The 15,269-nt window shown below is 39.1% G+C and overlaps 2 protein-coding genes across 3 annotated transcripts in view; one reads left to right on the plus strand and one right to left on the minus strand.

The window, feature by feature from the left end:
• LOC136241576 (autocrine proliferation repressor protein A-like) lies at positions 1-7,624 on the minus strand. The gene is made up of 15 exons (XM_066032808.1): positions 7,376-7,624; positions 7,067-7,181; positions 6,956-7,018; positions 4,462-4,510; positions 4,301-4,414; positions 4,161-4,253; positions 4,015-4,104; positions 1,052-1,181; positions 885-1,002; positions 754-841; positions 664-702; positions 527-615; positions 385-475; positions 265-339; positions 1-215 (listed from the first exon to the last, which is right to left on the minus strand). Exons 1-15 carry the CDS (start codon positions 7,563-7,565, stop codon positions 96-98), a joined length of 1,464 nt encoding a protein of 487 aa, XP_065888880.1. The 5' UTR covers positions 7,566-7,624; the 3' UTR covers positions 1-95.
• Positions 7,577-15,269, plus strand: part of LOC136241574 (cilium assembly protein DZIP1L-like) — a 9,997-nt gene continuing 2,304 nt past the window's right edge. Inside the window, exons 1-25 of one of the 2 annotated variants that reach the window (XM_066032802.1) lie at positions 7,577-7,734; positions 7,819-7,872; positions 7,924-8,018; positions 8,066-8,137; positions 9,771-9,836; positions 9,885-10,022; positions 10,331-10,422; positions 10,475-10,589; positions 10,641-10,712; positions 10,762-10,839; positions 10,976-10,994; positions 11,041-11,195; positions 12,502-12,597; positions 12,646-12,744; positions 12,795-12,839; positions 12,892-12,921; positions 13,158-13,206; positions 13,270-13,311; positions 13,615-13,708; positions 13,761-13,790; positions 14,298-14,331; positions 14,388-14,448; positions 14,633-14,727; positions 14,789-14,866; positions 15,060-15,091. In XM_066032802.1, coding sequence (XP_065888874.1) covers positions 7,656-7,734; positions 7,819-7,872; positions 7,924-8,018; positions 8,066-8,137; positions 9,771-9,836; positions 9,885-10,022; positions 10,331-10,422; positions 10,475-10,589; positions 10,641-10,712; positions 10,762-10,839; positions 10,976-10,994; positions 11,041-11,195; positions 12,502-12,597; positions 12,646-12,744; positions 12,795-12,839; positions 12,892-12,921; positions 13,158-13,206; positions 13,270-13,311; positions 13,615-13,708; positions 13,761-13,790; positions 14,298-14,331; positions 14,388-14,448; positions 14,633-14,727; positions 14,789-14,866; positions 15,060-15,091 — 1,820 coding nt within the window. In that variant the 5' untranslated portion in view covers positions 7,577-7,655. The remainder of the gene's footprint in view (positions 7,735-7,818; positions 7,873-7,923; positions 8,019-8,065; positions 8,138-9,770; positions 9,837-9,884; positions 10,023-10,330; positions 10,423-10,474; positions 10,590-10,640; positions 10,713-10,761; positions 10,840-10,975; positions 10,995-11,040; positions 11,196-12,501; positions 12,598-12,645; positions 12,745-12,794; positions 12,840-12,891; positions 12,922-13,157; positions 13,207-13,269; positions 13,312-13,614; positions 13,709-13,760; positions 13,791-14,297; positions 14,332-14,387; positions 14,449-14,632; positions 14,728-14,788; positions 14,867-15,059; positions 15,092-15,269) is intronic. The other variant, XM_066032803.1, reaches the window with a different exon arrangement.

Below are 15,269 nucleotides of genomic sequence, written 5' to 3' on the forward strand. Positions count from 1 at the left end.
TTCTTGTAAATAAATATTATACATTTGTATATTAGTCCATAATACAACTTCATAATATAACACCTATTATAGTCATCAACTCAGTGTTTCATCAACTAGACCAGTTTCCCATAACATTCCTTCCCATGGCAATCAGGGAAGGGGAAGGTGTTGGGGATGATGTTAACCTGAGTGGTGATCTCAAATAACGAACCGTCTGGTGAGGGAAATCCCATCTGTGGGGATCATGTGATTATTTACCATGTGAGGTCATCACATGCTCACTTCTATCGTAAATCCCTCCCACCCCTCATGGGGTTTGTCCCTCTTGCCTTCATATACATACTGCTGGCTGCTGTCCTAGAATATCTACAATGATCAAGTCCAAAATATACACTAGATTACTTTTGTCATGGTAACATTGGTACTTTCCCATATTATAGGATGTGGGAGGGGCTTATCAGGATCTGGACCAATCAGAAGCCGGAAATCACGTCTATGTATTAGTTACAAACAATGATGTTACACATTACATATACTCAATTACCTTGCATGACCGATGGTTGAAGCATGCCACAATTTGATGTATGTTGGTTCAATATCAGATTGTACTGAGATAGAGCCTGAATCTGATGTCTGATCAATATATCAGTACAACCACTCCATAACATGTACCATAATTACCTGGTTCAGTTGCCATGACACCTTGGGTAGAGGGTACTCCTGTTACATCAATGATATATAACACCACATAAGGAAGAAATGATGACCTACTTGTAGTAAAGATAGTGCAAATGCTCTAACACTTTGTAACACATTTAACTCATGTCCAATCAATGAGTGTTCAGCATCAGGTATCTCCCTAGGTAGTGTAACAATAGTATACTAAGTTATACTAGATGTACCTCATGTATTTCACTCCCAACAGATCATCAAAGAAATAATTAGAGTCATCAGGTAAGAAGAACTCATCACCTAAAGCATCTATAATGTACTTCGGCATAGTCAGTCTGTCTTTGTACACTAAATGGAGTGAAGGACATTACGCAATGTTCAGTTGACTGGATATTACTTAAGGGATCAATAAAGTCAAATAAACTGTGGGTGCAAGAGTCATCCAGTCTGGCGGTGACATTTAAGTCATAATAGTCATGAAAGGCCCATGTCCATCCTCCATATGCTTGATAATGATGATGTAAGTTCTAATATAGTAGCACAAATTGAAACTATAAGTTTGAGAGGATCTCATACCATATGAAAATTACTTATTTTGGCAATCCACAAAATTTAATACCACGAAATTTCTTGCCCTACAATAGTAGAGCAGCATACTCAGGTGAATTGCAATGATGAGGTTCTTTCATTAACATATTTCACAGCAACATTGACTGAAAGTACTGCTGTAGACTTTGGCTGTCACAAATTACGGATTCATACCTCAAGTACTGGTCTACAACCAATTATAAACAAGGGTTCAAACTGATGATAGAACAATGACCTTTGTTGAGGAACTTCCTATGCCCCACCCTTGGATTTCTGTTCACTCTCTGGTTTGCATTATGTTCCCGAAATCTCCCACAATGCCTAACCTTTAAGCTAAAATATCACAATACAAACCAAAGAATGTAGATGATAATAATAATAACAAGTTAAAGGAAAAATTAGAAATTTTAAGTTTGATTAGGGATCATAGAAAAAAAAGTAGGGAAACAAGGGAGGTTGCCTATATACTAGTGAACATTTGATCCCTAATCCAGTCTATATATACCCAAGACCAAGACTGAATTAGGGATTAAATGTTCACTAGTATATCTGGAGGTGTAGGCAACCTCCCTTGTTTCCCTAATTTTTTCTATGATCCCTAATTGAACTTAAAATTTCTAATTTTTCCTTTAACTTGTTTGTTTATTTTTTTGAAACATTATTATGACTGGTGAACCCACGCATACCGCATCAAAAGAAAGGATGGCGCCAGAATTAATGTTTTCATCTGAACGCGCGCCCCAGCTATCACAAACTACTTCGAAAGTACAGTGTCCATTATGCTTCGATTTCAGCTATATTCAGCCCATTACACAGCGCTACAGACTAAAAACAGTAATAGAAGTCCCTCTGCAACAATCCAGTCACCACGAAGATACGACGATTTGCGCGCCCCCACCTATCAATTACTGCCTCGTAAGTGCAGCGGCTATATTATGCTTCACTTTCAGCTATGTAAATAAATTAAAAAAATAAAATAAAATGTTCAGCCCGTTACACAGCATTACAAATGAAGAACAGTGTTAGAATCATCTCTGCAATCAGTCCAGTTACCACGGAAATACAGACGATTCCCGTTTACAAATGTACTGTAGGGAAACCATGTATCGTGCTACCGCAAATCGACACCTTTGGCTGTCAGCAAAAAGAAATGGGACACAAAGGAGGACAAAGGTAAGTCCATGATACATGCATTGTATGTACTGCGGTATGCCAAAAGGCACGTCTCGGGGCAAAGCGACGTCGAACAGTGAAAAAATCAAGCCTGTAGCCTTAGCCGTTATCGAGTTACACTCGGCAGGCAGGCAGGCAGGCAGGCAGGCAGGCAGGCAGGCAGGCAGGCAGGCAGGCAGGCAGGCAGGCAGGCAGGCAGGCAGGCAGGCAGGCAGGCAGGCAGGCAGGCAGGCAGGCAGGCAGGCAGGCAGGCAGGCAGGCAGGCAGGCAGGCAGGCAGGCAGGCAGGCAGGCAGGCAGGCAGGCAGGCAGGCAGGCAGACAGGCAGGCAGGCAGGCAGTTAGTCAGTAGAAAATTCCATTATATATATAAATTAAAAAAAAAACTTTGTAACAATTTATTGGAAGCCTTTAGGATCGTAGTGAAGGCACTTTTGGGCTTGGTTATACTTAACCAATACTGCCAAGGTGCCAGAATGGAGTTGTGAAGCTGTTTTTTTTGGATGAATTTTTTGGCTAGGAAACCCCAAATCTCCATGATCCCTAATATACAGTGATACCATACCTGTTTCACTGCCCATACAAATGTCCTAATAGCAGCAGTGAAATTTACCCCAAATTTCACTGGTAGCAGTAAAAAGTTGTAATTGCAATTTCATTGGCTAGAGTATGTAAAGCAGTTGCTTAGCAACGATTGCTAAGGTATGGTTGCTATGGTCCAAAATGCTTATTACCTTAGAAACAGTCTCCAAGGAAACAGTTGCTAAGGTTACCATGTTGGTGGTTGCCTATCAACGGTTGCTATGAGCTATTTTGATTTGATTCTCCATTTGAGCCACAGCAACCAGACCCTAACAACTGTTGCTTGGCAATCAAAGTATGAGTATGGCATTAACTTGGAATAGCATGGGTAGCAGTAAAATTTGGGATAAATACCACTTGGTAGCAGTGAAATTTGGGATAAATACCACTCGTGGTATTTATCCCAAATTTCAGTGGTATTTATCCCAAATTTCACTGCTACCATGCTATTACTAGTAATAATACCATACCTGTTTCACTGCCCATTCAAAAGTCTCAATAGTAGTGGTGAAATTTATCCTGTATTTCACTGGTAGCAGTGAAAAAGTGGTAATTGCAATTTCATTGGCTAGAATTTATGTTAACAATGTAGCGCCAATTACTAGTACTAATAATATGAATAATCTAATTAATTGTGTGGGTGGTTAAAATGTTATGACTTTGTAACTTGCATAAATTACCATAATTTTAATTAGGAATAAGCTATGAACTTGTGACAAGTACCAACTTGTTTCTTGGATAAAGATGTTCACTTTGACACCCACTTTGAACAAATTGAGTATTACATGGACAATGGTCATTATTTTTAGACATGAAATTGATGATGGCTCCACCTCTCAAATTTCATGTCATCAGGTGTACTAACTATGTGGAAGGTTTATCACAAAGTGCCAATTTTTCTGCTATGCTGCTCTACTATCAGTGGTAAACCAGAGATTAATTCATTAAACTAAACAATTCAACAAAACCTTTTTTCACCAACATAAACCAGCTATATTACTAATTCACTATACAAATACCTCTATAAAGTTTAAGTCATCCATCACTATGGGTACAATGGCTATAACCCTCTTGTCTACAGCACCAGTTAGCCAAGTGGTCCATCCTCGCTGTGGTCAATAGCACACCTGTTATGTCAGGTACACCATACTGACATGTTGTGTACCTTGGAGGCCCCAGACACCACAAACTTTGTCATGTCCGCTCCGTTCACTTCCATAACAAATTCTGCCATGGTATCCATTGCCCTCACTGCTGCCTGTAGCATACTAACTACATCATATTATGATGTACCTCATGAGGTACCTTAGTCATCGGCAAGTAGGACACATATTCACTATTGTTAACATCATTACAATAATGATAAAATGTGTAAGCCACCACGGCATCCTCTGATCGATGTTTGTGGTTTAGATCCTCCTACATCATAATAATTATTATATTACTATATGGGATAGATCACTTACTGTGAATATTATAGGTTGGTTGGGTACTTGAAATAAAGCTGCAGTCACCCTGTAAACGTGAATGGAACTAATGACAAGTGACAGTAATTTGGAAAATTGAAGGAAACTCATTGAACATTTGCTAACATAAATTGTTAACTATTGAAAACCACACACAATATAATAGGATTCTCAATGGTATGGACAATCCTCGGTACGGGTATGACTTGTTTCCAGTAGTTGACAGTTTCAGCCAACGATACTTCGGTTTGCATTCACTTGAGCTCCCGCAAAAAACAGTATTAAATCGAAGAGTGAACATGTGTTCACTCCCAATGGCTTCGTACTGAAACAAGCATATTTTCATGTTGTAAACATGTGAATTGTCTATACTAAAATTAATATATGGAATATTTTTAAAGATGTATTACTCACTAGTTCTAAAGCACTTTTTTGATAAACAGTTTTGATGCACAAAGGGCTTTACAGCCCTACTAAATGTTTGGGAAGCTGACAACAAGAGTTATCAAGAAACAAGGGCAAGGGCTCAGGTAAACACAACCTGACTATACAACCTTCATACAAATCTTCAATCATTGTGGACTAATGCCGAAACAAATCTTGTACGTTGTCATGACTAACTGGTTGTTTATGACTTTACAACAATGTTGTGTACAGATTAGTTAGCCGATAACTGAAAAGTCAGTGAAGTTGCATGCAAAACATCTAAAACAATTGTAACACTCTTGCAAAGAATTTTCACTCACTACTCTGATCACTTTTGGCATTCAGTAAAAAAGTTTGGATAAACTCTATGGCTGTTCTATTAGGATATTTTGATTTTCAATTATTTGTGAAATTTCCATGGTTGAACAAGGGGTGATGCCTCCTCCATAATCTGTACCTAATGATACATGAAGAAGCTTAGTGTAGCCTGCTATCTGGCCATGCTTAACAAGAGGTTTAACTTGAAGAGTGGTAAAGACATTTTCTCTAATGGGTCCACCATTGTAGTATTGTGGAACATGTAGTGTCTTGTTGACCAAGAGTGGATCCAGTAGAAAGTAAGGGGTGGGGAATACCCAGATGACAAGATTTAGAAACGGGGTTAAATTCGTATACGCTATAGCTAGCTAATACAATACAATGATTGACTGTTCTGTTTCAACAAGGAAGGAGTACGACAAAGAATTGATTGCCCCTGTACCCCACTCTATCTGTTCTGCTTCAATTATGTTTTGAAACTTAGTCTATTATGCTATATGAAATTCTATAATAGCTGTTTTATTTGCTCCTTAATTCTTATCTCAAGCAATACACTTATTCAACTCTTTAGTTGATAAACTGTAATGAACTCCAATAGACCAGTTAGCTGTTGGTCAGTAAAGGTAATGTAGCATGTGCCCCCACCCATATATGGCTAGCATACATACATGTACATACAGGCTATATTTAATCAAGTCCTGCGTAGCTGTCACAGGTAGACGTGTGTCCATCCATTATCATTATGTTGACATAATTTTGAACATACTCACTAAAGTAGCAGTTAGAGAATATATTGTGCAGGAACATTCTTACATGTGTACCTGAGAAATTCTGCAGGAAACATTCCTATACTGTTGAGGAATTATTCCTACACAACATGGGAATGACCTACACATTTCTTGCATCATTCAATTAGTTAACAGCTAGAAATATTTCTATAAACTTCTTAAAAATAGCTCTAACATACGTAGGAACCATTGTTCCCCCATGTACTCCTTCCCACACTTTTCCTCAAGTAGGAATGTGTTTAAACAACATATTTACGTAACAGCTAGAGGTATGTGTTATAAATACAATAATATTGCTACAGGTGATTTAGCATACAAGTACATAAACAAATATACAAAACCACAACACTATTTCCTCATGCTATATAAGGAGCTCAGCAATAAGTAATGGTAAATAGCAACTGACTGTGTCCAACATGTGACTGACTGCTCTATTACTCTCTAAGGCTCAGTGGTGGATCCACCCAACTCATGCAAAAAAATCTATACAAAAGTCAAGATACTCTAATAGAGTAGTCAGTCAAATACTCTAATAGAACAGTCACCGCATGAACACTAATAAGAGTCCTTCCACTGTTATTGCTGAATATGAGAACTTACATCTGTAGCACAAACCCATGAGTACATTTGGCTATATAACCTGTTAGAATTATTTTTTGCAATCAATTGCAGTTGGTCCTTTGTTCAGGCTTACACTACTCAATGACTGTCACTGACCCCTACAACTCTTTAATTATTGCAGACCACTTAGACAGAAAGCATACTACGATTTAGATATTTGTACACAAAGCCTAAAACTACTCTACACAAAAATTTCAGTCCTGAAACAAGTAAAATGCCATTAGCTTCTTGAGCGGCTATACCCCCAGGCCCCTGGCTACATACTGCTCACCTTGCCAAACCCTGGACCTGGACCTGCCTCTGACCCCTCTCCCACTACATAACACAACAACAACACTTACACTCCAGTAGAGGCAGCCAAAGATATGGTCACTTCAGCATCTACGTCATTCAGACTAGGAATACTGTGTGTTGTCATGGTGATTACCAAATCATGTGATCACACTGCTTACCCATCACTGTTGTGACCACCAGTTATCCAAAGGAATCCTAACTCAGGATACTTGACCTCATCTGGCACGTTAATGAGTAAGTAGTGCCACCAAACGGATCTTGATGTGTCTGCATCTGTTTGGAGCGCATGAAATTAGCCAATTATTTTACTTGTGTATAATTACTACTGAATTAATGCAACAAACTAAGCTATAGTGAAGCTATATAAAATGCAAATTAATTATGTTTTTGATTAGGTAACAGCAGCATTGGGATTGGGGGCGTGGACTAACACTTCCTACATACTAGACCTAACACACAGTACATACCAGTGAGCCACTTCTGTGATGTCATGTTGATAAAATAAGTTGTGAATCCATCACCTTTGTATGGCTGCTTCATGGCCCTGTACGAATAATAAGGGTCTGGCTTGTTCACGTAATCATCCAGAACTGTACAGACACACAAGGAACACGCTTGTAGCAGCACAAACAGCGATAGTTTAGGAAACAACGCCATTTCGCGTGCACGAGTTTTATAGGCGGGGCAATACTACATTCTTCCGTATTTTTTCGTGTAATTAAAAACAAAAAGCGCTAAGGTGGCGCGATGAATGGTATGCAGCCATTCGCTACAAGACAGAACAGCACTCACGAGGCTAGTAACGGAGGACACATGCAGTCTACAGGTAACTCTATCTTTTTATCAAATCTCTGTTTTCTATATAATACACACTGCTATATTTGAAACTCTCTATTTGAACGCTCTCTAGGAAGCACATTCGCTTTCAGGAAAAGATGGTGTCAGATAGACTGGAGAACACTAGGTATCATCTAATGTCTTACTTGTGGGGAATATTTCGCGTTGTTTGTGACAGCTTCAGTTGATATTGATCGAGTAGTACGTGAGATGGACTTCCAAACCCTACAACAAAACATCTTCAATGTAGCCTTCTGTAATATTGATGCTGAGGTCAGCAACATAGTGTAATAACATTATTAGTAGCTCATTTGGTCTAGGAGTTTCATTCTCTCGACCCCAACTTTGTGAAGCTGTTCAAGTTAGGTCAGCTGATAATTGAATACCTAATGGTGAGTGACATGTGGTCTTATGAGTTGGTCGGTTGTTTTCATGAAGAAAGCATCTAGTTACCTTCACCAGTGGCAATGAAAAAAAAAGCTGGGATATACCCAGGTTTAGAATAGTGGTGGCTACAAGAGATAGTGTTGTGTCCAGAAGTATCATACAGTACAGTAGTACTGTATGTTAGGGATCATGGTGATTTGGGATTTTTTGGCCAAAATATTGCCCAAAAAATCCAGCTTCAGAAGAACCATCTTGGGGCCTTGGCAGTATTGGTTAGGTATAACCAACCCCAAAAGTGCCTTCAGCATGATCCTAATAGCCTCCATTAGACTGTTATGAAATTTAAAAATATATATTCAACGGAATTTTTTACTTTTTAACTGCCTGCCTGGTGCCTTCAGGCAAGTGAAACTCGATAATGGTTAAGGCTACGGGCTTGATTTTTTCACTATTCAACGTCACTTCATCTGGAAACATGCCTTTTGGCATACTGCATCATGGACTGTCCTCCTTTATGCGGTCCCATTTCTTTTTGCTGACAACCCAAGGTGTCGATTTGCAGTAGCACGATGCATGGCTTCCCTACTAGTACATTTGTAAATGGGAATTGTCCGTATTTTCCGTGATTACTGGGATTGATTGCAGAGGTACTTCTAATACTGTTCTTTATTCGTAATACTGTGTAACAGGCTGAAAATAGGTGAAAACGAAGCGTATTGAATACTTGTGAGACAGTAATTGATACTGTAGTTGGGGTACATGAATTGTCTGTATTATTTGTGCTGACTGGATTGATTACAGAGGTGTTTCTCCTACTGTTTTTCATTTGCACCGCTATATGACAAGCTGAACATTGCTGAAAGCAAAGCGTAGTGGACACTCCACTTTCAAGTCAGTAATTGATAGCCGGGGGAGGGGGGGGGGGGGGGGGGTGTGCATTCAGAAGAAAACTGGCTGGCACCATCCTTTTGTTTTGATGTGGTATGTGCGGGTTCACCAGTCATAACAGTGTTACAAAAAAGGTAAACAAACAAGTATAAGGCAATTTAGGAATTTTAGGTTTGATTAGAGATCGTGGAAAAATAATGTTTGGAAGCAAGGGAGGTCGTCTACACCTGCAGATATATGTACTGGTGAACATTCAATCCCTAATTCAGTCACTGCATATGAGTATAGACTGAATTAGGGATTAAATGTTCACCAGTATATCTGCAGGTGTAGGTGGCCTCCCTTGTTCCCTACTTTTTTTTCTGTGATCCCTAATCAAACTTAACATTTCTAATTTTTCCTATACTTGTAGTATATAATGTGTGGGGCCTTAACTAGTGTGTATAAAAATCTGTTGAATGGTAGTGGTAGCTGTTTTATTTGAGTGCTTGTCAGTGCTGACCGCATCCCTACAACGGATGGTGAAGGTTATCAGATGATTTTTCCCTCCCCAAACGGCCACACAAGTTTAACAGATAAATTTTGATGGTTTGTATTATAATTTCCTCACAAAGTTTTACATTTAGTGTACGTATTCTCTTGTACAATACTGAAGCATTTTGTCTTGTCAAAATGCTTGATCGTCTGATTCATCAAAACTTTCTCTTGTCAAACATTTGTGCTGTTTGATAATATTAACCAACTCTGTAGCACTCACAACAATACCTACAAGAGAACATGTCATCGTTAGAACAACAACTACAGAAGACAAATGAGGTGAGGCCAGTAGGGAGCTGGGGTGGTCAGTATTTTCTTCTTTATTAGGAGCTACAGTTATCTCATAGTGAAGTGAAGGCTCGTGTGGAAGAGGTTAAGAAGGTGAAAAAAGAGAATAAGAAGAGGAAGAAAGTGATTGAAGCATACCAAGACATGATGAATGCTGGAGCTACTGGACTACATGCTGTGAGTAATGGGATAAATTGTGGAACTTTGGACATCTCTGAATTGTGAACAATGTCATCTAGGTCCCAAATTAACAGTGTTGCTAATTTTATGCACTCTTTAACTAAGGACACCTCTTTACAATAAACTTCCCAATGGTGTTCTTCCAAGAGCAACCTTATTGTATAGGATACTTTTGTGACCAAGAAGTTTGTGTGTGGTAATTTTGTGGTAAAATGTACACTGTCCTAGTAGAGAGGTTCCAAGTTTGTATTTATAACATTAAAAGTTTATGATCATATTGTGTGTAAACCTGGATTCCTGTATAGTGTGCAGTTTGTCACAAGGAGTTTGTTAGTGCAGAGTTCATGCAGTCACACATGCAGAGACGTCATCCCGATCACTTATTAACACATAACAGGTGAGCAGTAGTGACCCTTATTATCTTCACAATAACCCATCATTGTTGGTAGAACACACACTGAACCTCCAGTAGTCACTGCTGACATGCAGAAGAGTTTACTGGAGCAAATGACCAACAAATTGAGAGAGACTGAAGAACATCTTAGACAAGAAATGGCTAACAGGGTTCGTAATATCTCTATCACACCTCACACTGTAATTGTTCTGTCACTCCAGGAACATCGAGTGATGGAGGAGAATGCTCGAGAGATGGAACAGTGGAAGAGAAGAGAAGCAGAACGACATGAAGTAAGAACAACATGACACTATGTCTGTGTGTTATCTGCCTTGTTCACAGCAAGAGGTGAAGAGGTCAGTGGAGCCATTAGTGACTGAACTGAACAAGATCCAGCAAGAAAAGCTTACTATGGAACAGGTAGCTACCTCATTGTGTAATGCGGTGGGCCTTAAGGACACCTACGCAATCTACACACTTAGTTAAGGTCCCACAGTATCCCTTAGTACTGACCTGGACACTCCATTCCACATGTTACAAAAGTCTTACTTTTTAGGAATTAAAGAAACAAGATGGTGAGGTGTATATTTGTTGTATAACATGATGTGACAGCTTCTTCAGCTGTCATACAAGCACTACAAAGTCAACAACAGTCAATACAACAAGCTAACATCATTGAACAACAGAACAATGTACAGGCTAGGAAGAGAAAGAGAAGAGAGGAGGAGGCTGCTGAAGATAAGGCAACTGAGATGAAACAGTTATTAGAAACACAGGTAGGTCTCTATAAGTGTAGAGTATGTAGTGGATGTTTGCGTGCGTGCGTGCGTGCGTGCGTGTGTGTGTGTGTGTGTGTGTGTGTGTGTGTGTGTGTGTGTGTGTGTGTGTGTGTGTGTGTCATATAATGGGTGAAATTACTGGTGCCTACACCTTCAGCTGCTACAGCCGGTACCTGGAGGATTTGCCTACACTGATTTGTAGGCACCTGAGTAATTTATACAGGTGATTCAGCCAACTGAATAGAGAGGTTGCATACAAAACGCATGTTGCAAAATACTTAACAACTGTAGCTAGCCAGCCATGCTTGAAGGCAGAGGATGAAGGCTGCAGTTATTTTCATTGGCAGAACGGGACATGTTCTCTAGGATTTAGAAGAAGCTTTCTTGGTGCGATCACTAACATATGGGCGTGTACTCCTTTAGACATCAGGCTGAGAGGTTTCAAGCACGTTTCCTACAGGAGGTTGCATATGAGATTGCATCAACTCTTACTGTTATTTTTCAAGCGTCATTAGACCAAGGTGTTTTACCAAGCATTTGGAAAACAGCAGCAGATGTCCCAATTTATAAAAAAGGTAGCAGATCCGATCCAGACAATTATAGGCCAGTATCCTTAACTTGCATTTGCTGTAAAATCTTAGAACGTATTGTATATTCCAGCATTACCAAACACTTACAGTACCATGAAGTTTTATTTTGTGGGCAATATGGATTTCGACAGAAACGAAGCTGTGAATCACAACTGATCACCGCCATTAATGATTTTGCCAAGTGTCTCAATGAGAAGGGTCAATGTGATGTCCTCCTGTTAGACTTCTGTAAGGCCTTCAACAAGGTACCTCATGTGCGTCTTTTCCAAAAACTTCAAGGATGGTCTGTTTTGAAACTGTTACAGAGATATCTTTGTGTTTAATTGTATGTATGTTGTATGCTCTTTAGATGATATTGTAAATAAAAAAAGGGTTAGTCACTAGGATAGCTTTGGTCAGAAGTTTATAATGCATTAAAATTTGTCGAAAATCAATAATGCGCTTGTCTGCATTAAACCTAGTTTACAATATTTGTCTCCAACCTTATCCTAGCATCTGACAGTGATACTCGTTGTTGGCAGCTTGCGGTGATGAACCAACAGCATTTGTCTCATTCGGTCCCACTGAAATTTGTCCCTAAGTATGGCCGACTAACAACAGTTGTTAAGTATTTATTGGTGCAATGCAAGTTTTCTATAGAGCAGGCCAAGTGCTTGCTTTTTGTACACGTGTTTTATTTAAGGATATATACACAACATTGTATTGTTGTACAGATGAACATGATGCAGGAACAGATGAAGAAACAAGAGAAACAATGGAAGAAGAGAATGCAGGAAGTGACCAGGTCACACCAACAACAACTGGCTGAGGTGGGGGCCCACACACTAATAATATATTATATTAACATACTCCTCTAGTCTAATCAGAAGATCTCTACACTTGAGGAATCCCTACATCATGCAGAACACCCCTCATTAGACCCTACCATACTAAACACAATACAAGAACTACAACAAGTTAGTAACAAGTCACTTGTATACAGTAATAGTATCTGGTGTGTTGTTAGAGAGTACACAAACAAGAAGAACACATCTCCAAACAACAACAGAAGGTACATAACACTAACTATACCTTATTGTATGTAATAGTTCTTTGTTGTGTAGAAGAATATACAACAACTACAAATAAGAAGTGTAAGTGATGTGTACAGTGGGATCTGTTAATATGCACTTGAGGACACCTACATAATCCAGACACTTAGTTAAGGTCTCAAAGTATATACCCCTTAGTACACTAACTGACCTGGACATCTTGATAATCAGGACACCTTAATAATCAGGACACCTTGATAATCAGGACACCATTGGTTGTGTAGTGTGTGTCCTGCTACGTTAGCTTGTAGACTGTGTAGACTACATTAACTTGACAGGCTTCAGCCTCTCCTGTCAGTCAACCTGCTACTCCAGTCAAGACAGCTAGTAAGTACACCTGATCATTTTGTGATGTCTTCATCTCTTACATTGTGTGACAATATTTCTCAGCAGCTGCAATGTCCGCCATGTACCAACAAGATTCTGATACAGGTTGGTTGTGGCTGGCTAGGATGGCCAACTATTTTGTGTGTATGTATGCTTGCATTTGTGAAAGGAGTATTCCACACACATCCTATTCTGTGAACTTTTTAAAAAACCATAACTGTGTCAAAGAAATATACGAACCTGAAATTTTCTCTGTCATGTAAGCCCTGTTGTAGCCCCCCCACCCCCCCCCCCCCCCCCCCCCTGTCCAGCTATATTCCAAGCCAGTAGCCTATTTTAATCTGTAGTTACGAATTGTCAAATTGGATGACCGTTACAAAAATCCAGTCACACTGTTATGTCCTATAGGATCGGAGTCAGAGACAGCAGCTAACATGTTAACAGTGTCCAGTCTAACAGCAACTATGGGAGACATGAGATCTCAGTTACAACAGACTACACAGTAAGATATAGAGGTGCTGACGAGGTCAAAGTGTTAATGTGTTCCTTATTAGACTTGATCCTGAAGATGATACTGACAATGAGTGAGTAGGATCGTTAGTTACATCATATTCATTTGGTATAGTTTATTTGTGATCTCTTTGAATGTCAATTGGTATTGATGTAGTATTAATGACTTGTTAATGGGATGACATGCTGTCTGGTTGTCAAGGATTTGTTTATGCCATACACTCTGTATTGCCTCGAATTGTGGCCTGGGATTTTTTTTGTTTAAGCAGCTTTTTACCCTGGCCCAGTAAGCATCTATTGAGACTGCTGTTTATGTATATGACCAGTATTGATACCTCAATTAGGATGTTGTTGTTATGCTCATTTTAAGGAAGGTCATGAGATTTATTGTTGTACCAGAAACTGTATCTATGCTAAAGACAGACATTTCTTTCTGTAACTATTCTTTCTATACCTGTCTCCCTGGCATTTAAGCGGGACTGACCATTTATACGAGACTGGTTGTAATTTGAGGCAATGTAATAATATAATTGTATACCATTATATCATGTGTAATGTGTCACATGGTGTGTTACTTGTAGCAATGACAGTGTGGTAGCTGGAGAAGATGAAGTAGTGAGTACTCATGTGAGCCCTTTCTGCGCAGTACTAAACCCCCACCCACTTTGCAGGACACAGCTGCTGGAGCAGTGACTGAATATACTCCATTTCAACACCGACCAATGATCAAAAGTACTCTTGTTGTATAACGTGTGTTTGTAGTGTGTGTCATGTACTTGTTAAGTGTAGTGGCAACATTACGGTTCAGTGTGTAGTAAATATTGATCATTGTAGGTACTACATATATTAGATCCCATAGCCTTGGAATGTGCTAATATTTATAAAATTATATATAATTACATTTCCGTCAATCCAGCAAGGTTCAGTCATAATCAGAAGATGTTAACTAACATGCAACACGAGACATCAGTGATCTTGGAACAAGCGTTCACACAACGAGGTGTTCCCAAAGTGAGTAACACCCCATCAATTTGTGTGTCACTAATAACTAATACTGGATGACACATGGTAGGATACGGCTGGTCTGTCAGATACAATGTTGGAAGAGAAGTTGAGAAATCTTGCAATAGAGCGACAAAAAAGAATTCAGGTGAACTACACCTCACATGGTGACAGTAGATTATGATAGTAATAGAAGCCATCTTAGTTATCAACATTACCCACCCACTTCCTCCTCTATATTGTATCTATTGTATATTACCACCCTAGTACTATATTGTACTTCCTTTAGTTATATTGTATCTATTGTTGGTTTGTAATGTTCACTATTTCTCTTGTATTAGTCACATGCCAACTTCACTGAACACCGAGAAAGGTAATGTGTAGTGGACATCTCTTAATGACATGTCTATTGTAACAACAGTTGTATGGGGTCCTTTTGAGGAGATATTTATCTCCTTACTTGACTGAAATATGTACTGATCAAAAATATTTATCACTACAAGTGTCTATACAAAATAATTGACCATTTAATTTTTGTGATATGCTATTAT

This window comes from Dysidea avara, chromosome 12, assembly GCF_963678975.1.
Source record: "Dysidea avara chromosome 12, odDysAvar1.4, whole genome shotgun sequence".
Classification (NCBI taxonomy): domain Eukaryota; kingdom Metazoa; phylum Porifera; class Demospongiae; order Dictyoceratida; family Dysideidae; genus Dysidea; species Dysidea avara.